Consider the following 24,593-nt stretch of genomic DNA (forward strand, 5'->3'; position numbering starts at 1 on the left):
TGGGTAACACTGAGCAGTGGGGAGGACAAAGGTGCCACTGCAGCTGGGCACAGCCTTGCCCAGGTCTTGGTCATCCAGGAAGCTCCTGAGGCCTCGTCCCTTTCAGCAGACTTTGCCAGCTGTTGCCAGCTGTAGGAGCAGTTGTTGGTTTCCAGCCCTTGCCGTGCTCCGAGGGCAGCTGAGTCAGATGCCCCCCATTGCCACAGGGCTTGCTCCTCCAGCCTGGCTGCTCAGCTCTGAGCTGTGTTGTGGTGCCTGCAGAGGGAGGGCTTGGATCCTCCTGAGAACTGGAGCTCTGCTGGGCTGAAGAGACAGAGAGCAGGAAACTGCTAAACTGGCAGCAATGAACTGTTGAAATAGGTTTCAGTTCCAGCTCAGATCCTACACATTGAGGACAACACTGGGGTGAAGGCAGAGATCCTCCAGTCTTCAGGGCTTGATACTGAACAAAGATGTAGGATTTGGTAATCCTCTAAACTGTCCAAGCAGAGCAAAATCAAGGCCTTCAGATGGTTTACTCCTCAAGAATTAATTTTCTAAAAGAATGAAAACTTCCTCTTTAATGATCTCTGTGGAGCTGACAGGAAATGGATTTAGCCTGAGAAGGTTTCATCCTAAATGGAAAGACTAAGCCTGGAGAAGGGAACTTCAGTGTCTGCAAGCATTTGAAAAGCAGGTCCCCACTATGGTGACCTTTGGGAAGTGAGTAGTCTGCTTGGTTTTGCTCTTTGGGCTTTGTGTTTCTGAGGTCAGGGACAGGATTTGAGGGGCTTGGAACATGGACTATGGATGCGTTGCCCTTTCCTCAAATCTGAAGACAGAGGTTGACTCCCAGGAGAGAGGCAACCCAAGGTGCAGGAAGCTCCAGGGGATGGGGCAGTTCAGAGCAGCACAAAGCAGTGCAGGAGCCATGGAGAGTGGTGAGGCTGCAGGGCTGGGGTTCCCTGGGAGATGCCAACCCTGCTGCTGTGATGGGAGGCTGCTGGAGAGTGACAGAGGGGCTTTTGTGGCTCCCCTTGGTTGTAAACAGAGTTTTAAAACCTACTTAAAATGCAGTGGAACCTGGAGCTGAATCAACAGGAGTCCAGCGTGGAGCAGCAGAGGAAGTGGTGGGGAGTATGAAATAATGTCAGCATTTATCTGGCTGAGGCTGGGCCTTTAAACAAATAACCACTTTACCCCAATTAGAAAATCACTGAAAATATTTAGCATGAAAAAGTCCTCAGCTCTGGAGATGTCTCCCACAGGAAGTGCTCCTTGCCTAAATTTAGATCAAAGCTGGAACTATTTAGCACAAGAGCAGAACACAGATTCTTGTGCTAAATTCTTCCATCCTCCTGCGTCCTTCCCCCCTTCTTCCTCCCAAACGTGTTGGAGCCGTGTGTTGGGGCACCTCCAGCACAGTGTCTCTCTGCATTGCCTCTTTTGCAGGGTTCTTGAAAGCCTCTGGTCCCCAGGGAGCTGTGTTTTTAAGGAGTGGTCACCAGCCTGCAGATTGTCTGGGAGCTGCAGCGGGATGGCTCTGGAGGGGCACTGGGGTGCCAGGAGCCAGCAGAGCTGTGACGTTGTCTCCTTTTGCTTCTGGTGTGACTTTCTGGGCAGGAAATGCTTTGAAGTGCTCCACTGCACTAAAAATAGCAACCTGCTAGGTAGCATGTTCAGCACAGCTTCTGCAGAGAGCAGCCAGCAGCAGGAGGCCTTTCTCAGGTGGCAGAGCATTGCCAGTGCTGCCTCTTCCCCCTTTGGAGGGATGATGGCTGTCAGGCTCTAGGGCTGCTCCAGCTAAGGCAGCTGTGGGGGAGAGGATGAAAGCTGCTTGCTGGGAGGCTCTGGTGCAGCACCAGCAGCAGCAGGACTGTTGCTGTCAGCACCAGGAGTTCTCTTCTGTCACAGAGGACAAGTGTCCACCTGTGAAGTTCAGAATGCAGCTCTCAGTGCAAGCCATGGACACTGCCCGTGGTGGATCTCTGGAGAGTTCAGGAGCTTACCCAGCCCTTCACAGCCTGTGGAAGCCAGGCTTTGACACTGCAACTTCTGTCCAGCCAACTTCAGGAGGTGGAGCTGCTGCTGAGCAGAGCAGGCAGCAGCTCTGTCAGCAGTTAGCACTGACTCTGCCGGTGCTGAGTGCTGGGCAGGGAGCCTGTGTGCAGTGCAGGGGTTTCTGAGCACCATTCATCTCCTGGCCTCTGGCACTTGGTGTCCTGTGCAGGCTGTGGTGATCACCTTGCCTAGAGATAGTGAAGCTATGTGTACCACAGCCTTGCTCTGCTGCTTTAGCACTGGGTCAGGCCTCTGTGCTTTTCATTCATGACAAATCATTGTTTTACAGGGAGGCAAAGGTGTGCCTGCTGTGTACATGAAATTCAGTGTAGCCCATTAACAAAATAAACACAGACCAGGAGTCAGGGGAAGTCCCAGGAAGGTAACCAAGTCAGTATTTTAATACAGTGTTCTGCACAGTGGTGCCCTTGGGGCTGGAAGGGCTTGGGCCAGTGCAGCAGTTTGGGGTCAGTGCTGGATCTGTCCCAGGGCCTTTGCAGCTGAGAACCTCATCAAGGGATAAAGATGGAGTCCTGGGTATTGGCTGTGTTAAGCCAAAGCAGAAAAGTTGTGCAGCTGTGTTGTGGCAGCACATCTGCTGTATTTGGCCTTTCTTTGCCACCTAAGAGCATCCTGGGGACTGCACTTTCTGACACACTTGGCTGGATGTGTTCTTCTCTGGCTTTGAGTTGGGGCTTTGGGGTTTTTTGCATTAATGTTTAAACACAGAATTGCAGCAGCCAGAATAGTTAGTTAATTAAAGAGAAAGAGAGAAAAGAAAAAAAGAAAGGGGGAAGGAAAAGAGACCCCAAAAAGCCCTCCCCCCACACCCCCTGCAACATACAAACACTGAGCATGAGAACTAGAGCTGTCAGGCAGAGGGCTGGCAGAGGGCTGGAACCAACTCATCCAGCTCTGGATGTTCTGGCACTTCTCTAGGGACTTTTGTAGGGAGTCACAGACACTGATTTTACCTTGAGGCTTTGAATCTCTCCCAGCCCTCTGGTTCTGTGATTTCCAGTAACACCAACACCCAGATCCCCCATGTGCTGCCTCTTGATGGAGTAAACTCCTTCCTCTTTTGCACCAGAGATCAGGTTTCGCTTGTGGGCACCTCTGTGGTCTCATTTCTCAGTTCCCCATCATCAGGGCTGGCTGCTTGCCCTCTGCCCCTTCTGTCATGGCACATTTCCTAGCAGAGGAGCTGATTTGGGGCAGGTTTGGGATATAAATGCTGCAGTGAGCTGTTTCCTGCATGACTTGGTAGCTGGGACAGGACTGCCTGTTGGTAGTCATTGCCCTGTTGAAAGGTTTAGGATTGGAGAATTCCCTTGTAATCATTTCCAGACAGAGGGTTTGTATCCTGAAGGTTTGTAGACAGAGAAGCTGTGACAATCCACCTGAGAACAGCCTGCAGGTCAGTACTGCTGCTTCCATAGGCTGGATTGGGGGTTTCCAGTTTTTATTTCAGGATCATTGTCTGCTGAGCTGCACGTGCCTGGATCTCGCTTTTGTCTTGCTGCAGAGAAGTGCTTCTCGGTGATTTGGGAAGTTGTGAGCAAAATAAATCCCTAAACCGAGTAACTAGCTGACAGCTTTTGCTTTAGAGAACCTCAATGAGATGTTTCCTCCCAGTTAACTCCTGCAGAGTTCTTCAGCATGGAGGTTTGGAAGGAAATGGAGAAGGGCACGGGGAATTGTAGCCATGGCGCAGCTCTGTGTGTGCTTCTAGTCGGTCATAAAGAGAGCAGAGGTGTGACTGTGCTGGAAGGAATGTTGCTTACACCTCCAGGAACCCATCTTCCCTTGCCCAGTGGTCCCTGCTGCCAGCACCAGATGCAGGGTGCAGGGAGAATCCCGCCCTCTTCCCGGGGTGTGGTTGTGTGGATCCCCACAGCCCGATGCCAGGACCTTGAGAGGGTGCCAGTGTCACACTGGGCTCCCCAAATGCAAGGCAGGTGAGCCCCAGGGAGCCTGCGCAGTCCCCTTGCAACAGCTCTCTAAGCTACCTCCATGGTGGCAGTGTGGGCATGGTGGCTGTAGGACATGGACCCTAATGGTGACCTGCCTGGGGGTGTGCTTTGTGTTGCAGCCTGGCAGCGAGCTGGATAACCTGGAGGAGATCCTGGATGACCTGCAGAACAGCCAGCTGCCCCAGCTCTTCCCAGAGAGCCGCCCAGGCGTGCCTGCGGGCTCAGTCGACAAGCAAGCCATCATCAACGACCTCATGCAGCTCACCAGTGACAGCAGCCCTGGCACAGCTGTGCCCACCCAGAAACCAGCCATGAGGATTTCACAGAGCAGTGAGTCTGCCTTCTGTGCATGCCTGGGCCAACCTTGGGAACCCCCAGAGCGTGGTGGTGCCCCTGGGTCTGCCTGATCTGATCTGGTCTTGGATGATGACCTAGTTAGGGAATTCCTCATCCTGGTCCTGTCTTGCCTGATGACATAGCTGAGGAGCTCCTCATCCCGGTCTGACTCGTATGATGGCATAGCTGGGGATCTTCTGCCCCTGCTCAGGTGCTGTGTGGTGGCACAGCTGGCCCTGGCTCACTCTTGTGTGGTGACAGCGCCATCTGCGGCCACGTTTTGACACACACACGGAGGTGGTGGCAGATGGACACAGCACCCTGGGAGTGGTGCCTTCTGAGGAGCCTCAGAGGGCACCCTCCAAAGCGATGGAACGTACCCAGATGCAGCCACAGCTGCTGGGAGGGCTTTGGCAGGACCCAGTTAGTCCCATTAGAAGCTGAGGCTGAGGTGCCAGGGAGGGCTGCTCCAGGACAGGACTGGGGTGTGGGTGAGCAGGGCAGCAGAGCCCAGCCCAGCAGGTGGCCTGGGCTCAAGCCTTTTCTCTTCATTTTTAACAAGTTTCCATTCTTGTAACTTTGCTTTTTTCTTTCCTCCTTCTGCCTAGCTTTTAATAACCCTCGAGCAGGGCAACTGGGCAGGTTGTTACCAAACCAGAACTTGCCACTGGACATTACGCTGCAGAACCCAGCAGGAGCAGGAACCTTCCCTCCCATCCGAGCCAGCAGCCCCTACTCGGTGATCCCACAGCCGGGGCTGATGGGCAGGACTGAGGGGATGATGGGAGGCCAAGGAGCTCTGGGCAGCAGCAGCACAGGTAAGAGACTTTCACCTCTTGAAACACCCTTCAGCAGCAGACTGCTGCACGTGTCACTTCGTGTGGGGGATGTTGTAAGTACTTCCCAGAAGCCTGGAGGAAATCCTGTTTCACAGGCAGTTGTGCACTGATGTGTTTAGTGTTTATCTGGAACTGCTCTTCCTGCTCACCTCAGTCCTGCTCTTCATGCTCTGCTTTTCACCTGTCTGAAAGCTGCAGCTGAGCAGTCTCTTCACGTCAGTACTCCAGGTTCAGAGGAGGCGTGGATAGGTCCAAATCCAGTCATCCTGCCTCAGACAAGCAACCACTGAGCTGCTTCTCCAAGAGGTGCTTCTTGCCACAGGAAGTGTTCTCTGCCAGCCTTTTATATTTGGTTTGCATCAGTGTTGGCAAAGCTGCCTGACACCAGCAGACCCTGTGTAAGCAGTTTACAGGTCAGCTCGTAGCCTTCCAGGTGCCCTATTACTTCCCTGCTCTGTGTACATGCTAGAGGGTGTTACTCAATCTTCTGCAGACACGTTGGGATGTTACCTCTGCCCCTCTGTGTGCTCCAGCACAGCCCTGATTTCAGCTGGTAGACCTGGCACGCAAATGGCACAGACCTGAGGCTGCCACAAGGAAGGAAATGTGCAGCAGCTGATGCAAGGGCCCTGCTCAGAGGGGTTTTGTCCTGGGCCATGCACCACCGAGCAGTTGAGCTGAGGGCTGATAATTGGTTGTGTATTCATGTAGGGATGTTTCAGAGTGCAAGTGGAGAGACCAAGAATCCAATCTGAAATCAGAGCTTTATCTGCTGTCCTGACTGTCTCAAACTGAGGTGCAGAGATGCTGTGAATAGTTGGCTTTGGGGGTGGATTTTGTGTTGGGGCTGGGGTTTTGGCTGCTGTCAGTGCAGCATTCTGTGTATTCCAAGTGTAAGTAAAGTGTACCAGTTGTTTACAGTAGGTGTAGGAGGACTTCCCCTCCGCTAACGGTAACGGTGCAGCATCTGCCGGAAAGTTGCTGCGGGTGATTTCCCTGCACCGGGTCCGGACTGCCTGGCTGAGCCCCGGCGCTCAGGTGCTTCCCTTCTGAGCCAGAGGACTCACCAACAGGTGTCTGCAGAGCATGAATGTTCAGTGCTACTTTGTGAGCCTGCATAGTGCTGACAGGTTGTTGCTCAGGTCTGGGTTCTCACTTGGTGCTTGGAAAGTGAAGCCCTGGCAGACAGCAGCAAGCGTGGCTTGTTTCCTGAGGAAGGAAGCGCTGTGCACACCCTGGGCACCTGCTGCAGGCTGCCTGTGGGAGCACCTCTGCCAGCAGTGCTGAGAAAACTGCAGCAGGGGCCTCCTGCTGTGCAACACCCCCCTGAGCAGGCAGTGAGACATGGTGCTGGGGCCCAGCACACCTGGAGGGGCAGCCCTGGGGCAGTGGCTGGAGTGAAGCTGCCGCGGTGCCATGGCCAAGCGCAGCTGCGCAGCAGTGGAGCCGCTGGAGCCGATGTGAACCATGTGCCAGTGCCTGACCGTTTGGCTTTCGTGCAGGCATGATGGGTGGCAGCGCCCCTCGGCCCGCCATGGCCTCCGGAGACTGGGGCAGCCCTGCGCCCGCCGCGAGGGTGAGCTGCGCGCCCGCGGCCAGCGCCATGAGTCGCCCGGCGCAGGCAGGCCTCATCCGCGCCCCTGCCGCCAGCCTGCCCCTGCGTGCCGGCGCCCAGCCCGCGCCCCGGCAGATGCTCCCGGCACAGGTCATGGGCATGGGTAAGTCAGGGCCCCTGGGCGCTGCTGGGCTCTCAGGGGTGAAGCAGGGCGGGGAACAAAGCCATAAAAGCCCTCTTGCAGTGCTGCATTTGCTGAGAACGGCATCCAGGGCAGTTGCTCCTGTGGAGCCCTGGGGTGGCTTGGCTTGGAGGGGACCTCACAGACCACCCAGTTCCAGCCCCCTGCCACAGGCTCCCACTAGACCAGGCTGCTCCAGGCCCCATCCAGCCTGGTCTTAAACACTTGCAGGGATGAGGTGACCACAACTTTTAGGGGCAGCCTGTTCGAGTGTCTCACCACCCTCATAGCGAAGATCTTAGTCCTCATGTCCAGTCTAAATCTACCCTGCAGTGGAGGGACGGTCTCAAGCCCTGACTTCTAGCACACAGACTGATGGGAACGTTTCCTGCTGCTCTGCAGCTCCACAGTGGTGGCCATGGAGCTGCTCTTGTTCATTGCAGCCTGTGGCTCTTGGAGAGGAAGTGCTGGGAACATTCCCTTGTTCTGGGTCACTTTCAGAGCGAGTACCTTATGGAACTGACCCCATGTGCTGCCCTTTCCTTGCACTGATCTTAGCAATTCTTGCATCTGTGATGTTGTAGCCTCTCTTTGATGGCTCTGAACCACTCTGAGAGTTCTCTCAAGTTTCTAGAGCAACAGCTCACAAAACAGTCACAGAGCACTCCAGTGCAGCCTTACTGAGCCTTTCCAAGCTTGTTTGCTCTCAGTGTAACAGAGAATGTGCAAGCAGATTATTTCCCCAGCAGTGATGTGGTTGTTTCTCCTTGCTTAGGGCCATCTGAACTGGAGATGAACATGGGAGGACCCCAGTACAGCCAGCAGCAGGCACCTCCCAATCAGACTGCGCCGTGGCCAGACAGCATCTTGCCCATAGACCAGGCAACCTTTGGTAACCAGAACAGGTCAGTGGGTGCCACAGCAGCACAGGCAGAGGTTTCACAGGCCTGTGCCACACACCTCATGGAAACAAAGCTCTACATCAAGCACTCACTGGGTGTGCATCGGCTCAGGGCATGCAGGGCTTTGCACTCATGGAACAGGCACCGGTTCTGGTGACACCTGCTAAGCTCTTTGCCCTTAGTGTGCTGGAGGAGCTGGAGGGGCTGTGTCACAGCCAGTGCTGCCAGCTGCCACCTGCACCTCTCCAGCATCCACGTGGGGAGGATTCTGGCTGATGGTGCTGCTGTCACTAAGTGTGGCAGAGAGCCAGGGCCTGCGTAGCTCTGGTGTCACTGTCCCTGGAGCGGGGCAGTGCTGGGGGTGGTGCAGGCAGGCTGCCCCTTCCCTGCAGTTAGCTTCTTAGGGAAGGGGAGGCACAGTCAGCTCACAGCTCATTAACTCAGCTGGGATGGATTAACTTTGGCCATTATTAAGTAATCTGATTCAAAGGATTTTTTAATCTCTTTTGTTGCCCTTCCCTTTTGCTGGTTTATAATTCTACAGAAACTTCTCCATGAGACTGATTAATGTCTGTGATGTTTTGGAGGTCCTTATTTTTGTTTTTGCAATCTGAGGTCTATTTAAAAGAACACATTTTTGATGGTTTGCCTGCCTGCCATGCCTTGGTCTGTAGGTGCACAGCTCTTTCCTTCTGCTGAGCTTTGACACAGACCAGACTTCCATGGCAACCACAGATCCCGTTGTGGAAACTAAACACAGAAGATGTTTCTTTGTTTTTCCAAGCAGGCAAAAAGGGTCCACGTACAGAGCCCTTTCCTCCTTCCACAAATGGCACTTTTGTTGTCCCAGGGTAACTGCCTGGGATGAGGCTCTGCCACGATCCCATCCCATGGCTGCCCTTGCTTGCAGAATGCTTCTGTTGTAGTCCCTGAGCTGGGCAGGGTCTGCCTGACAGTGTCCAAGCCCTTGCTGACACCTCCTGAGGCAATAACCAAGTGCATCACTGGTACCCACGTGTGCAGTTCAGCAGAGGAGCTGAGCTGATGCAGTGGTTTGCTGCAGACAAAGAGGGGAATGACCCTTTCTCCCTCATGCTCCTGGCCAGCTCCTCCAGGTGTTTTGATTCATGTGAGCCCAGGTAGTTCTTGGGGCCCTCTGTGACCTCTTCAGCTTGCTTAGTCTGATGGCAAACCAGTTAAGAAGAGTGTCTGTGGGAATAGTTCTGTCTGCTTGTGGCAGTACTTAATCCAACATCTAGAATTCGAGGCTCCAATTAGCTGAAAAGAATTACTGACTCTCCTGTGCTCCTCTGTTGGCCCTGTAGCATGGAATCAGCACCTGGGTGTCCCTCTGCTGTGCTGCTCACTGGTGGACCCTGAGCTTGTATGGGCTTGACAGGCATTAATCACACTCTTTAGCTGTTGCTTTGTGTAACTTCATCCAGAGTAGTTTTCTAAACAAAACTGGCAGTGATTAAGATAATTTCTGTCTCCACTTGTTAGCTCAATTTGAGTCCTAATCCTCTGATATTAGTTCTCATTTCCCAGCAGCTGTTTACCAACGCTGTGTTCGTGTTTTCACAGGCAACCCTTTGGCAGCTCACCAGATGATCTCTTGTGCAATCATCCTTCATCAGAGTCACCAAGTGATGAGGGTGCTCTGCTGGATCAGCTTTACATGGCACTAAGGAATTTTGATGGCTTAGAGGAAATCGACAGGGCTCTTGGAATACCAGAACTAGTCAGCCAGGTACAGTGGGCCATGCATGGCACGGGGTGGGCATCACCTTTGGATGCTGTGTTGCCAAGGTGGAGGTAGAATGTGTGTTGGAAAAGGAGATTATGAAACACTTCCTGCAAGCTAGGATGGAGTTACACATTTTGGTAGGAGTCCATCTAGCAGCTCAAGTCTACCTGAAAAGCTTCTTTCAGATGAGCCACTGCACTTTATGCGACTGACTTGACCAACCCCCCAAAATTACCAGGCTTCTGCTTATCTGGTGGTCAGGGGAACAGCTCTGTGCAGGAGAAAGGTAAGATCACAGCCAGCAGCAAGGTCTAGGAAAGGAGAAAAGGAACATGAAGCCCTAGGAGCAGAGGAGCAAGACCAGGACCTGTGTGTGATGGAGGCAACAAGCTCTTACCTGAGCAAACCTGTGGTGTGTCCCTTCACCCACAGCTCTTGAGCAGTGCCTGGTAAGGGACAAGTTCCACCTGCAAAAAAGGCTGTTAGGGAAAAATAAAAGCTGGGGGAGAAAAGTTAGTGCTTGATGGGTGCAGTATCAGAAGTGCATTTCCAAACCAGCTTTTGGTGTCTGTGTAATGAGTGAGTGTGGGGAGACAAGCCTAGCATTACCACTGCATGTCCCAGCCCCCACCAGTGCCCAGAGGATGCCTGCTGCACCAGCTCTGTGCTGCAGGTGTGCAACAGCACTGAGGATCCCTGATTTGGACAGGAGAACTCTCATCCCCAGGCCTGGCTGGTACCACACAGAACTCTGTTGGGTGCTAAGCTGGAGATAGAATTTATTGATGCACTCAGGTTTCCAGTGTGAGATTTGCATGCAATATGACATAGCTTGTGGAGTACCACCCCCAGAAGAACCCTGAAGGACTGATTCCAACCCCAGTGGTAAATATCTTTCTCTGTAACTATATCTCATTGGAAACAGCTGAAGGCTTTTACAGAGCACTGTTGCACTTTAGAACATGTTTTTAGGAGATCCATCAAATATTTTATAGCAGCTGAAAGTCTGTCTTTCATGAGGGCACTGAAATTTGAATTAACTCCATTTCCAGGGTCAGTGTGGAATAAGTCATGAAATTATTCTGGCCAGAGTGAGTATTAAGGGAGTGTCTGGAATGGATTGAGGGTTGTGTGAGCTTCTTAATGCTAATGCTTAATCAGTTGGTGCCCAGGTACCCTGGAAGAATCAGGCACTCTGCTCACATCGGCCTTTGAGCGTTTCAGGCCTCTTCATCTGAGGTCATTACTTTGGTTAAAGCTGCTGATAAAAGTCTGCCTTCGTTTGTAACACCTTTGGGTCTGTCTTGATTCGATGGCGAGCAGAGGCTGGCACCGCTTCACTCCAGCCTTTGTCACTCCAGGCTGTCTTTGGTAGCAGGGGGACACCATGGCTGTGTTAAGAGCTGAGGGAGGGTGGAGGGCTTTCTGTTGAACAGGAGAGGAGGCGTCTGTCTCCGTGAGCGCATTGGTACTTCCAACCTCAGCGCTGAAGTTTTGTATGTGGGAGCTGGTGATCTGTGGGGTTTCCTGCCCAAGGACACCTCAGGCTCTGAGGCTGGCACTGCAGGGTGGCTGTACCAGCTAGCAGCCCTGAGCAGCCACATCCCAGCCCCGCCAACCTCTGCTGTCGCTTTGGTGTCTCTGCAGAGCCAGGCTGTGGACCCAGAGAGCTTCCCAAGCCAGGACTCCAGCCTGCTGATGGAGCAGAAGGCGACGGTGTTCTCCCAGCAGTACCCGGCCCAGGCCCCCATGGCGCAGGGCAGCTACGGGCCCATGCCCGACCCTGGCTTCCACGCCATGGGGCAGCGCCCAGGCTACGCTGCAGCGCTGCGCATGCAGCCCCGGGCCGGGCTGCGGCCTGCAGGCATGGTGCAGAGCCAGCCCAACCAGCTGCGGCTGCAGCTGCAGCACCGGCTCCAGGCGCAGCAGGTATGGGCGGCACCTTGTCCTGGTGTGGCAGAGCTAGGAGGGACCTCTGGGGGGCATCCAGTCCAACCCCCTGCTCCAGCAGGGCACCCACAGCAGCTTGCCCAGGATCACAATGGCCAGGGGGGTTGGAAGCTCTACAGAGAAGGAGACTCCGCAACATGCTTCAGGCCTCCAGCACCCTCAGTGGCAGCTTGCAGATGTCAGGAGGGTTCCCTGCTTGGTTACAGGGAACTTCTAAACCAAAAGCACTGCCCAGAAGGAGTTGTTTTGTGAGACACTGCCTTACACACCCATGGAATCAGAGAGCTGTGTGGGTTGGAAAAGCCTTTTAAGCTCATCCAGTCCAGTCATCCTCTAACTCTACCAAGGCTGCTGCTAAACCATGGCCCTCAGCTTGGGGAGCAGATGTGTGTTTCTGGGTGTGAAATTTCCTCCTTTTTTTCCTTCTCAAACTTCTGGGCTTTGGTGTTGGGTTTTCTTTTCCCTTCAGAATCGGCAGCCACTGATGAATCAGATCAGCAGCGTCTCCAACATGAATCTGTCTCTGAGGCCTGGAGTGCCAGCGCAGGTGAGAGCAGCAGTGCCTCAAGCCCCCTGGCTCACTTGGTTCTCGCCTTCCTGCCCCCAGCTGGGCACAGCAGTGCTGCTGTCTGGCAATGCAGACAGTGCAGTGCAGAGCTTGATGCAGAGCAGCCTGGGTGATACTCTGCTGTATCCAGCTGCTTTGTTTCCTAGAGTCCTTCCCACAGCCCCTGGGTGGTGGTTCCTGGGGAGCTGCTGCTCATTTGCTGAGGAAGCGACTGCTGACGAGCTGCTCGGGGCTGCAGAGCAGTGCAGCGTGCAGAGCAGTGCAGCGTGCAGAGCAGTGCAGCGTGCAGAGCAGTGCAGCGTGCAGAGCAGTGCAGCGCTGCTGTCAATGTGGTTTCCCGCTGCTGGCAGCGTTCCAGCACAAGCGTTGCTGGGACTGCTTCCTGCCATTTCCCTGGTCACTGGTGCTGTGGTGGGAGGGAGCAGAGCTGGCAGGTGCCAGTGCAGTGTTCACTGACGGGTGGTGGTCTCCCCCAGGGCCCACTCAACGCACAGATGCTGGCGCAGCGGCAACGGGAGATCCTGAGCCAGCACCTGCGGCAGCGGCAGATGCAGCAGCAGCAGCAGCAGCAGGTGCAGCAGCGGACGCTGATGATGCGTGGGCAGGGCCTCAGCATGACCCCCAGCATGGTGGCGGCAGGGGGCATCCCAGCCACCATGAGCACCCCGCGCATCCCGCAGGCCGGCACACAGCAGTTCCCCTTCCCTCCTAACTACGGTACGGTGCCCACCCGCCCGCGGGCATCCTGCCTGCCCTGCGCCAGCAGGTGTGAGCCCTTGGCTGGCTCTGGCTCTGAACGTGCAGTGGCTAAATCTCTGCTTTTCTTCCTCAGGTATTAGTCAGCAGCCTGATCCAGGCTTCACAGGGGCCACCACTCCTCAGAGCCCACTGATGTCCCCGCGGCTGGCTCACACTCAGAGCCCCATGCTCCAGCAGTCTCAGGCTAACCCTGCCTATCAGTCCTCCACGGAGATGAACGGGTGGGCACAAGGGAACATGGGTGGCAACAGGTAAATCCAGCATGGCCCCAGGTGAACATGCAGAGCAGTGGGACTGCTTGTGCCCAGCTCTTGGTGGGCTGGGGTGGTGGAGTTGCTTGTTGGTGGTGAGCTGCCTGTCCTGAAAGAGGTTTCTCCTGGGTTTGGCTGGGTGAGGTGGTGCAGATTCCCCATCCCAGCCAAGGCAGACCTGCATCCAGCCACTGCATGGCTGGCTGCACCTGCTGCTGGCATACTGAGTGGCCTTCAGGAGCACCTCTGCTGCACAGTCCCCTTTGTGTGGATGCATTTCTTCTGCACACCTTGTTCATGCTGTGCTCCCACACTGTCTTGCACAGGGCTGGGTCAGCTGTGACAGAGCCTGTGTGCTCCCTGGCTGCTCTGGGTTGTGGGGATGGGGACAGGGACGGGGTGTCCCTACCCTCTGTAAAGCTGCGGTGCAGGAGGCTCAGTCCATTGGTGCCTGCACATACCAGGGGTCAGCATGGAGCTGTCTTCCCAGAGCACTGTAGTGTGCCTCATGCATGCAGTCACCAGCCCAGCTGAGGCCCATGCCCAGCTGGTAGGGCTGTAAGAAGCCCTCAGGCCACACTGCGTGGATTGAGTGTGGAATGGTCTCAGCAGGCAGCAGTGAGCTTCCCACTGGCAGTGGCCTGTGCTCTCCAGGGACAGACAGGAGCTGGTGTACAGCCTGTGCCACCTGACACCGGGCTGCACACAGTTGTGTCCAGCATGGCACTTCGGTCATGCCAAGGTTCCCAGGCTGCTCCTGCTATCCCAGCCCAGCATCAAATGTTTTTCCCACTGGCTGACAAACTTACTCACCCCCCAGGCAGCAGGATTTCAGCCATGAGGGAAAGCCAGGCAAAGTTCCCCTGAAGTCAGCTGTCCCTCTTACCCTCAGCCTTGCCCACGCCTCTCCTCCAGTGTCTTGCTGGAGCATCTGCAGGCACTGTAGCTTCTGCTGCCAGGGCAGCAGGGGCAGCTCCACCAGCCCACTGCTTGGCTTGCTGGGCTGCAGCTCTGCAGTGGGGCCGTGTCAGATGTGCTTATACAAGCCACTGAGTATTCACAATGCTCTGCAGTGTGCTGTGCCAGCCACCCAGATAACAACCTGAAAATGGGGTTAGCTGGCCTGGAAAGACATGGAATTGGAGGGAGGAGAATGGTGGGATTTTCCAGGCTTGGTCCCCTGCCCAGAATACCCTTCTGCTCCACCAGGTCTCACAGTCTGATGGAGGACCTCAGTGCCAGGCTGAGATGAGCCCTGAGCGCTGTCCTCAGCTGTGGAGCAGTGCTGCACAGGGCAGCAGGATTCAGGGTGGCTACTGTGTGCCATCTGCAGAGTTCAGTTGGCTGCAGATCCCCAGGGCTGTGGGTGGGAATTCCCACTCTGGCTGCTGGGTGAGCAGGAAGGGCTGGCACAGCAGCAGCCAGGTGTGTTAGGGCAGTGTGGGAGTCTCTGGTGTGGCTTCAACACAAGGGGAAGGGAGGTACTGTCAGAAAGCTCTTTTGACTGAGTAAAACCTGGCACGAGATCTTCCACAGCTACTGCTCCTTGTGTCATTCTGCAGTGGCCTTAGAGGGTCCTTGTTCAGCCTTTATGCTGTGACTTGCAGTGCCACATGGTCCAGACCCGAGCCCAGGTCTGGTGGGTGGCTTTCTGCACAGCTGCATGTCGGCATTTGTGAGCCCACCTGCCACGGCTGTGTGCGAATCTGCTATTGCCCTGTGCAGAGAGCCTCTTCTGCAGCAACAGAGCTTAGCAGAGAGGCCCAGTGTCAGTCCAGCACTGCTGTGCTGCTCCTGCCTGCAGGGAGAGGAGTTTTCCTTCTCCTCCAGAAATGCCTTTGCAAACATCTTCAGAGCCCGTCCAGGTGGCTGCTCCTGCACAGCCATAGCAGATTTGTGCCCTGCCACAGTTCCACACGCAATGGCATGTTTCTGTGCACAGACCTGGGACCTTGCCCTCTGAGCCTCTGCTCCTTGGACCTTGATGGTGCTGGAAACAGGGTTTCCTTTAAGTTGGAATCAATAGCAGCAGATACAAATTCTAGCTTAAGGTACTTGAAGAAGAAAGTAGTGGCTTCAGCATTGAGTCTGACACATTGCTTTTTCCATTCCTTGCTGTAGCATGTTTTCACAGCAGTCCCCACCACATTTTGGGCAGCAAGCAAGCACCAGCATGTACAATAATAACATGAACATCAGTGTGTCCATGGCAACCAACACAAGTGGTATGAACAACATGAACCAGATGACAGGGCAGATCAGCATGACCTCAGCGACCTCTGTGCCTACATCAGGGTTGTCCTCCATGGGTCCTGAGCAGGTGAGAACTGAAGGATGTGAGCTGACAGCTAGAGGGTTTGCTTTGGCTTTCAGGAGTTTTCCAGGTCTGCTGCTTTGGGCTCTCCCTGCTGGGAGCCATTCCATTTCTTGTACTGGTTTTCTTGAGAAAGAATGATGTTGAAAGGCTTTTGTTTTGAGCTCTGCATTCAGATAACCAAGGTAGCTGATGAGGTAGAGAGCACTTTGTGCATCTTAATTGCCCACTCTGACCTAGCACCACTGTAGCTCGCACACGTAGTTGCTCCTGGATGTCTGTGCTGGTGTAGCTCTTGTCCTCAGTAGGTAAGTTTCTGTAGGTCATCAGTGTCCTTGGTCTTCTGGAATGGGACTGAATGGCAGGCAGCTTTCTAGAGCTGAGCAAAGGCTGTGGAAGATGCTTATACTGCCACTCTGTAGTACCAGACATGGGTGGTGAACCTCAAGAGCTATCAGTGAGGCCCTTCAGAGCACAAAATCCACACCTTGTCTAATGCAGGGCACGTAAAATAGGTTGCTGGATCAGTAGGTAAGGAACCTGTTCTTTTCTACTGAGAGAAGGTCACACACTTGAGTCTAGGAGACTGCCACTGAAGTAAGGAAACCAGCAGTTCTGTTTGTCAACCTGCAATTAAACTCACACAGCACATTAATCAGTGTTTGACAAACAACTCTTCTTAATTAGCAGGTTCATGTGTTTGTTCAAAGCTGGACTCTTGTTTGTTCAAAACACAGACTTGAATCTATGGACTTTTCCTACAGACATTGTCAGGAAAGTGCCTCTTGTGTCTAGAGGCAGCATCTCTGCTGTGGTGGACAGCCCCATAACCCTCTTTCTCAGCCCATAAGGTTCCAGTTCAAAGCTGATTCAGCTCTTGGCATGTTCCTGTCCTTTCTCCAGTCTAGATTTGAGCAGAGTATTTGCTTTCTCAGTAGTGCCCTCTAGCCTCAACAGATCTTCTTCTCTTATGCCATTCTGTCAGCCTGAATTCTTTGTTGTTTTGTTCTGGCTTTCTTGGGATTGTTCTTGTAAGTTAAGCTGCAATGTTTCAGTCTCCTCTTGTGGGCTTAAATTCCCTTCCCTTTCCTCCACCTGTTCCAGTTTGCATCAGTGTTTCCTAAGCACCAGAGCCACGTGCATGGCACTAGCTCATCCCTGTTTCTCTTGGAATACTCTGACAGATATAGCCCTAGGTCAAATTTGTCTTCTACAGCTGCCACACACTGGTGACCTACAGTAATTCTGTCACCCCTCTGACACTCCCAGTTGCCAAGCCCAGTTATAGCAGACTCTCTTGTTCTGAGTCCCCAAGTACATGCTGGTGCTCACAAAGCAATAGCAAACCCAGCAAGGAAGAGAGTGGGAACATGGAGCTGCCCACTCTGATTTCTCAGCTTGCCCATGCAGGCACCTGAGCTGAGGCTCGTCCCATGCAGGCTGCTGGTCCACCAGTACAGTTGTCACACTGCTTTTACTCCACATTGGGCTGCAGGTGTTTGTGTAACAGAGCAGTGGATCTTTGTAGTGTCTGATACCATGGCAGGCAGGACTCTTGTATCATCACTGCCAGGTTCTGAGCTTCACTAAGGCCTCTCCAGCTCTGCAGCTTGCAGCATGGAACCCTTCTTCCCTCCCCATCCCTGTCCTAACAGCTGTGATGCAAATTTGCAGTCATCTTGCTGGGCCAAAACTGCTGCTGATTCAGGATACAGTTCTGTTTCTGCCTTTTCTTTCCATTCCTTTGCCTGCCAAACAGAGAAGGCACTTGTGTCTGTGCTTTCTGATGGGTGCTGATCAGTAGCAGACACCAGTTCTCAGCCATGGATTCTGTTGCTTGGTCAGATGCAGGTGGCTAAAGCTCCAAGGCTGTCTCCTGTCTCCCTTTCCAGACAGCAGTGTGCTGCTCTTCCTTCTGAGTCAGATTTGCACATTTAGGTTTTTTAATCTGCTCATGTGCTGAGCAGCAGAAAGCATCCCCAGGAGGCTGGCAGCCCTTGAACCATCCATTTCTTCAGAGGTGGAATTCCTCTGGCGAAACTGCGGAAGTTTTTAACCTTTCCTCTTGACCTCAGTCTCATCTCTGGCAGCCTTTGAAACCAGCTCTGTAGGGAGTTGTGCCTTTAGCTTTGTGGTGCTTTGCAAAACCAGTGAACACCAACAGAAACAAAGTCAGGAGGACCTGAAATGAGAAGATTTAGGTGTGGTAAATCCAAGGCAGTCTCCTCCACTTGCTGCAGCAGGCTCTGTGGCTGGAGTGAGGCAGTGCAGTGGCAGAATCTCCTCTCCCTGGCAACACAGCCTCCTGAAGGGCACGTGACATGGAGAACGTCTCTTCTCCTTCCAGCAAAATCTAGAGGGACATCTCTGCACTCTTACACAGCCACCTGCCAGGGAAGTAGCCAAGAGAGCTGACTCCACAAAGGCTCCCTGGGAAGAGGCTTCCTTCCCTGCCTGGCTGCCCAGGGAAACTGGGTGCTCTGGCCTTTCAGAACCATGCTGAGGGGCTGTGCTTTGGCTGGCGCTGGGTCCTGCACGAAGCCTCTGACTGAGCAGTGCTGTCAGTCTGGGCAGCCACTCCTGCCACCCAGCTGGGCACAGCAGACCCTTTGGCTGTGCAGAAACACACAGCTCCGGACCTGTCTCAGTTCTTTCTGTGATGTCAGCAGACTGTGGAGCTCAGCCCTTCAGGAAAGCGTTCTCCTGTTCAGTGCCACCTTTCTGCCATGCTTCCCAGCCTCTAGGGAAGCCAGGGTCATTGGAACTCAGCCTCAGCTGGTGTAGTGCAGCCTGTGTCATCTCTTGGGAGGAGTGGTGTGGTGGTGTGCAGGCAGGCTGGGGAAGCAGGACAGTGGGGGCTGGCATGTCCTCTTCAGACTGAGTGACCTGGCTGGTGGAGCAGCACAGACAGGGGTCAGAGAGTCAGGAATGTTCTTTGTTGCTGGCCGTGAGGCAGAGTAGCACGAGTCAGGGACATGCTGTGTGGAAAGGGAGCTCCATGGAGCCACTGCCCTGACCATGGCAGGAGGGGACTGGTGTGTCGAGGAGCAGAGTGCTCCTTAGCGTTGCTTTTTGTGCCCAGCCCACTTCTGGCGTGCTTCCTAACCCATCTTGCCCTCCTGCTGCCAGGTGAGCGACCCTGCTCTGCGAGGAGGCAACCTGTTCCCAAACCAGCTGCCTGGCATGGACATCATCAAGCAGGATGGAGACGCAGCGCGGGTGAGGAGCAGGGGGGCGCAGGCGGGGGGCAAGGGGAAGGTACCCAGGGGTAGCAGTTGTTGTCCATAGCTCTGCGTGTGCTGAGAGATGAGCGCTCAGCGCGGTCCCAGGACGCCTCAGGCACAGGGGTGCAGCTGAGTCTGCTGCTCAGGGCAGTGGCATCCCTGCTGGTGATGCCGGCTCCCGGTGCGGCTCGGCCGGCACCGGCTCCAGTCCGCCGCTGGCGTCAGCCCTGCTCGCCGGCGACGTCTAGCGGCTGCGGCAGGTAGCGCTGCAATGAGCTGCTGCGGCGGGTCGGAGTGGGATGGGATGGGATGGGATGGGATGGGATGGGGTGGGACGCCTTCAACCCCACAGTGTGCCGTGTCTATCGGAGTAGGCAGGACGGGCTCACTGTTCCTCAGGAGCTAATTCTCCTGGCCCTTGGTCTGTGGTTTATTGCTGTCTCCTGGGGCGCAGGGCTGAGGGCAGAAGGGTGGACTGCAGCAGGCACATTCCCCCTGTGCTGCACCCAACAGCAAGGTGGAATCTGTTCTACAGTTAAAGGAACTTAAACAATAGGGACAGTTACAAAAAATGGAGCACCTGGAACTCAGTCCAGGTCAGGTCAGTGGCTCTCAGTGTGCACAGATTTGCAGGTTCAGGTGAGGGTTACTCTTTGGATCAGGTTTGCAGCAGCACACCCAGGTGTGGCTGGTGGTGAGTGCTGCCCACATTGACCTGTCCCAGCTCCCTGCCCCAGCAGGAAGGATTCATCTCTTTCTCTTCACTGTCTCTCCTCTGCAGAAATACTGCTGACCCTGAGGGCACTTCGGTTGCTCCTTTCCTCAGCTGCCCGGGCTCCTGGCCCCAGACCCTCACCAGTGTGAAGAGCTGCGTCTGTCTGCTGCGACCCAGCCGAGTCGCGGGCAGGGCCGGTCCCTGGTCCCGGTCCCTGGTCCCCGCTCCCCAAGGGGAGCATGAGGGTGGCCGCAGCCCAAGCAGCCTCCCTTGACAGTCTGGAGCTGGCGCACAGACAGAGGCTCAGTCTGTTCACTGCATTCACCTTAGTGCAACTTAGATCTCCTGCAAAGTAAATGTTGACAGGCAGTTGTCATAAACCATGTCAGATTGAATGTATTTAAATGTATGTATTTAAGGAAAAACAACCATGCTCTTGTTCTCTCTCTTTAGTTCTGGACCTTGGGGGGGTTTTTGCTTTGTTTTCCCTGGCTTACTCAGTCTGGTGCAAAGGATTCCGTTCTGGCTGAAACTGGTGTTCAGACTAAAGCCTGCACTGGGGCCTGGAGGCGACCCCTGGAACATGCAGAGACCTCCAGAGAGCTCCGGCGAGCACCTCCCGCCGACAGCAAGTCAGAGGAGATGAACCGGTGCAGAAAACTGTGGAGCAGTTGTGACTGGGGGGAAGTTGTAATGAGATGGAAATGACTCTGAGAGGGCTGCTGGGAAGGAGCATCCAGGGGAGGTTTGGTGATGATGTTTGTAACGCAAGACATGAGCCCAAAAGTACGAGCTGGTTCCATTCTCATCTAATTAAATTCCTAACAATTAGCAAATCCTGATTTTTTTTTACCCCTGGCTCTCCCCACCTCTGTCTCCTTCCTCCTCTTTCTGGCAGAGTCAAAACCAGGATTCCCTGTTACTCGCCCAGTGTTTCCAGCAGTCGGGTGGGCAGCTGTGGGTGCTGCAGGCCCATGGCAGCGCCTGTGCCGACGGCAGCGGTGGCAGGATTGGTCCCAGAGCTGGAGATGCCTGCTGGAGGCACGAGCGCTGCTGGCTCACGTGCCCTTGGCTGGGCAGGCCCTGTAGCACCCACAGCAGACATCACTACAGACTCCACCACTCTCCTGTGTTTCTGGTCGTTTTAAAGCGGTGTGGGCTACGAGGATGTTTTGTAAGGTACCTAAAATCCAGTTTATATGTAAACAAGCAATAATTTAAGTTGAAAACTTCAGTGTTTTACTGTATAATTTTTGTGAGATATACATGTTGTGGAATTGAATCCAGATGAGGTACTTCAGTATTAAATTAGATAACTTCTTAGCTGTGCGTGTCTCCTGGAAAAGTGTTTTGTAAAGGATCACAATGCCTTGATTAGACCTAATTTGTAGGCTTGAGACTTCTCATTTTCTAAACCTTGTGATTCTGCTCTTAATGTCATTTACCTAACCCATGTGATATGCAGCCTCTGTAGGAGCCAGTCCTTGGGTTTTGTATATTTATAGCCTTTCCTACAGACCTTAGCAAAGCCGCTGCTGGGCCTGGGCTGGCTCTTGCCTGCTGTGGTCGGAACAACCTCCTAACCTTCTGCTAAGCCAACATCAGTTTCTGAGGACTTGGAATACGAAGAAATTGATGAGTTTGACCTCGGTTTTCTTTCCACTGGCCCCAATCCAAGCTCTCCAAGCCGAGCACAGCTGCTGGGATGTCTGGGAAACGTGGTGCATTTTACATCTCAGCGTGCCTGCCGGGAGGGGAAGGTCGGTTCTGTCGCTTTGGCTTGCAGGTGGGAGTGCAGATCAAACAGCTCTGCTGCGTGAAGGCTGGTTCAGAAGAGGCTATTTCTGTAGGAAGCCCAGGAGATGGAGAGGTGTTTGTCCCCAAGGAGGGCAGAGCCACTACGATTCTCAGCTGCCACCACTCTGTTACCAAACAGAATCACTTAGCTGAGCCATCTCTTACCCACTGATGGGAAACCAGAATGGCTCTGCCCTCCACAGCCTCGGTGCCACAGTGATGTCTGCGTTCTAGAGCTGCCAAGAGATGTGTCTGCTTGAGGGAATTCACTTTGTGCACCACAAAGTGTAAAGGAGTTTCTGAATCGTTGTGTTCCTGTCCCATTGCTTTTGGTTCCTAACTGTAACCTCTGCAGCCAGATGATTCTTTGTCACAGGGGACAGAGTAGTTTGGATCTGTCCCACCTCACGACAGACCTGCAGGCCCTGCTCACCTGTAGGCTGTGGCTCCTCACCCGTGGCTGCTCTGAGGCAGGAGGTTGTTCTGACCCCCATGGCTCTGGGGGGCTCAGCACAGCTTTAGTCATCCTACAGCCAACGAGAGGAGAAGCGAGTGAAGGAATCTTCTGATCATATTGATCACTCTAGAAACAAAGCCAAATCAGGTCCCTTCGTTGTCAGTATTTTTCATCCTGTATACAGTAAATCAGTTGGAGGAAGCACTTGGAGCTCGTTGAGCAGAGCAGTTCCTCAGTGTTCTACTTGCATTAAAATGTGAAAGGTGCATGACATGAGCCGAGGCCTCCAGGCAGGGTCAGGGCCCCTGAGTGTCTGCTGGGGTGGAGGTGCAGTGAGCTGTGTTGCTGCAGTGAGTGAATCTGTGCTGGACCTTCCCAGTCCTGCCCCACGCCGGCAGCCCCTGGGGCTGCGGAGCAGCAGCGACGTTTCTGCCGTTTCTACGTTTTTGTAGCCGTTGTGTAAAGCAGAATTCCTGTGGGCTGAACAGATGAAGAGGGTGGCACAGCTCCACTTGCAGAACCCAAAGATACACAATCAGTTTTGAAATGCAACTTAAGCCATTAATTGTTGGTGTGAATTTAAAAGTTTTCTAGTATTTGTATGGTAGTTTGCTGCCTAAGAGCAAAAGCATTCTCTGCACAACAGAAAATTTACTGTAGTGGCTTTGATTTGAATTAGGACTTTCTCCCTGGTGTTTCTTTGTAGACTGAAACAAACTCTTTTAAGTTTCTTACTACAGGTAAAAGCTATGTGCAAGAACCTCAAAATGCTAAAATCTAGCATAATGCCTTAGATCTGTTTTTAAGTCTTGTATATTCCTACCTAGCTGTCCGATGTATTATATTTGTATAGTGACCTGTGTACAATTCCGGACTCGGTGCATCACCGCTTCCCTTTGCGTTGGTGGCGGGGAGGATGGAGACCTTTCTTCGAACATTTGCTGTCAGTTAATTGCTTTGGTTTGGGTCTGTTCTGTTTTCCCTTTATGTCATTTGTGGGTTTTATTTTGTACAGTTCCTCATGAAGTTGCATCTGAGGTGTGTGTATATGAAAAGATTATACAAGGGTAAAATTAAGCAATATATAAACTATGGTTCTTCAGGAGAAAGCCGACGGTGTTTCAGGTTGCGATTTGTTTTCGGACGGAGTTGACTCTGGGCATCACCTTGTTCACCTGCATTGATGTTTGTATTTCTGGTGTGAGCAGTTTATGCAAAGGTAGATCTATTCAGAGAAATTTTAAATACATTTATGCAAGTTAATATTGCTTTGCCGCCGCTATTTGCTTATTTGATGTTAAATAATGCTATTGTAAATAAAGAATTCCGTTGTTATTGCATCGTTTAATAAATTTTAATGCCTCCGGGTTTTACATGGCTTTGGAGAGCTGGGCCTCTTCCTGTGGTCTCTTCTCTGGGCGGCAGAAGGGCGCAGGGGCAGCTCCGGAGGGTGGTGAGCCGGCAGGGTTGGGGCTGCAGGTCTCTGTGTGCAGGGGGCTGCAGGTCTCTGTGTGCAGGGGGCTGCAGGTCTCTGTGTGCAGGGGGCTGCACATCCCGTGCCCAGCGTGGCCTGCTGGGAGGACGCTTCGGTGTCGGCACTGCTTGTCCGCAGTCGGGACCGGGTGGGCATCAACTGGGACAGGGCACCTTCAGCCTCCACGGAGTCTCTGCAGCACGGTGACAGCAGTGCCTCCTGCCCTTCCCTTCTCCCTGGCTCTCTGCCATCAGCTGCCTGGGGGAAAAGAAAATACTTCTGCCCACATCCACAGCTGAACTAGTGATGGGAGCTTGAAGCTTACACCTTTTGTTTGTCTTCATCTGCCCCAAATCTCCGATCTGAGCATGTCTCCTCACAAGCCACTTTCCCTGCTGTGATCCCTGGCCATGGCCAGAGCACCTCTAGAGGTAGCTCAGACTTTTGTGCAGTCAGAGCTCACAGGCATAGTGCTGGAAACCTGACCGGCTCTGGTACTTGTATGCTGCTGCTGCATCAATAAATCCCTGCCTAGAACTGTTGCCTAAAGCAGTGCAGCATAAATCCTGCCTGCAAGCAGCACAAGTCTGGAACAACACAGGAAATAAATAAGCAAGCCTGAGAACATCAAAATCAGGCTGCTTAAGCTAAGGAACTGTCTCAGGCAGGTTTGAGAAGGCTGCATTCCTACCCCCTGCCTCCCCCTCCTGGGCCTGTTGGCTGTGTTCAGCACTTCTGTCCTGCAGAGGGGTCAGGGTGGAGGGTAAGGCTGTGGGTACAATCAGCCCAACATGTTCAGTGCAGAGGACACAAATGTTCCAAGGCAGGCCTGTGGACACAGCTGCCCTGTCCTACATCCTGAGTGAAAACCAAACCACAGGCAAGTTCCAAATGGGAGCTTTTGGCAGGAAGGGATTCCAGTGCTCTGAACACCCCCATTTCCCGGGCACTGGTGGTCCTTCCTCACACTTCCATTCCAGGGCTCTTCATCTAGGCTAGAGATCAGGACTGGGAGGGTGGCTTCACCGCTGGGCAAGTGCAGCCAGGGCTGTGTTTGGAGCCATGCTCTCTGAGGCTTCTCAGGTGGCTCCTGATACTTCCCTTCCTCGGGATGAAGACAGCTTTGCAGATGATCGCACTGAGCTCTGTTAATTAGTGCTTACAGTACACCCTAACGACTCAAATGGCAGAAGGGGATCGCCCAGCATGTCTGCAGGGGGCAAAGGATGGATGTCTCCTCTTGGTCTCATTCTGGGCAGGTCCTGGCGTAGGTCAGAACCTCAAGGAGCCTGGGGAACCCCAACAGAGCCCAGTGTCCTGCAGGCAGCCCCAAGCTAGAGAAGATCACCTCTGCAATGCCTGTGAAAGCCTGCTGCTGGGTGTGCAGGCAAAGGAGCTTCAGAGGAGCGTTTTGCTTTTCTGTGTGCCCCAGGTGCTGTGGGACACAGCTGCAGGTCCTTAGCAATTTGGAGCCCTCCAGAGCTGGCTCCAGGTGAATCCCATCCCATAAA

At 53.7% G+C, this 24,593-nt stretch overlaps 1 protein-coding gene across 4 annotated transcripts in view; it reads left to right on the plus strand.

Annotated features, from left to right (window-relative positions):
- Window positions 1-20,363, plus strand: part of NCOA2 (nuclear receptor coactivator 2) — a 101,926-nt gene extending 81,563 nt beyond the window's left edge. For all 4 annotated transcript variants that reach the window (XM_054178883.1, XM_054178890.1, XM_054178897.1 and 1 more), the window contains 12 exons: window positions 4,133-4,343; window positions 4,958-5,167; window positions 6,691-6,906; window positions 7,700-7,829; window positions 9,411-9,576; window positions 11,221-11,502; window positions 11,993-12,070; window positions 12,568-12,808; window positions 12,924-13,101; window positions 15,223-15,421; window positions 18,545-18,634; window positions 19,421-20,363. In XM_054178883.1, coding sequence (XP_054034858.1) covers window positions 4,133-4,343; window positions 4,958-5,167; window positions 6,691-6,906; window positions 7,700-7,829; window positions 9,411-9,576; window positions 11,221-11,502; window positions 11,993-12,070; window positions 12,568-12,808; window positions 12,924-13,101; window positions 15,223-15,421; window positions 18,545-18,634; window positions 19,421-19,432 — 2,013 coding nt within the window. In that variant the 3' untranslated portion in view covers window positions 19,433-20,363. The remainder of the gene's footprint in view (window positions 1-4,132; window positions 4,344-4,957; window positions 5,168-6,690; window positions 6,907-7,699; window positions 7,830-9,410; window positions 9,577-11,220; window positions 11,503-11,992; window positions 12,071-12,567; window positions 12,809-12,923; window positions 13,102-15,222; window positions 15,422-18,544; window positions 18,635-19,420) is intronic.
- The last annotated feature ends 4,230 nt before the right edge of the window (window positions 20,364-24,593 follow it).

This window comes from Dryobates pubescens, chromosome 3 (genome assembly GCF_014839835.1).
Source record: "Dryobates pubescens isolate bDryPub1 chromosome 3, bDryPub1.pri, whole genome shotgun sequence".
NCBI classification, from domain to species: domain Eukaryota; kingdom Metazoa; phylum Chordata; class Aves; order Piciformes; family Picidae; genus Dryobates; species Dryobates pubescens.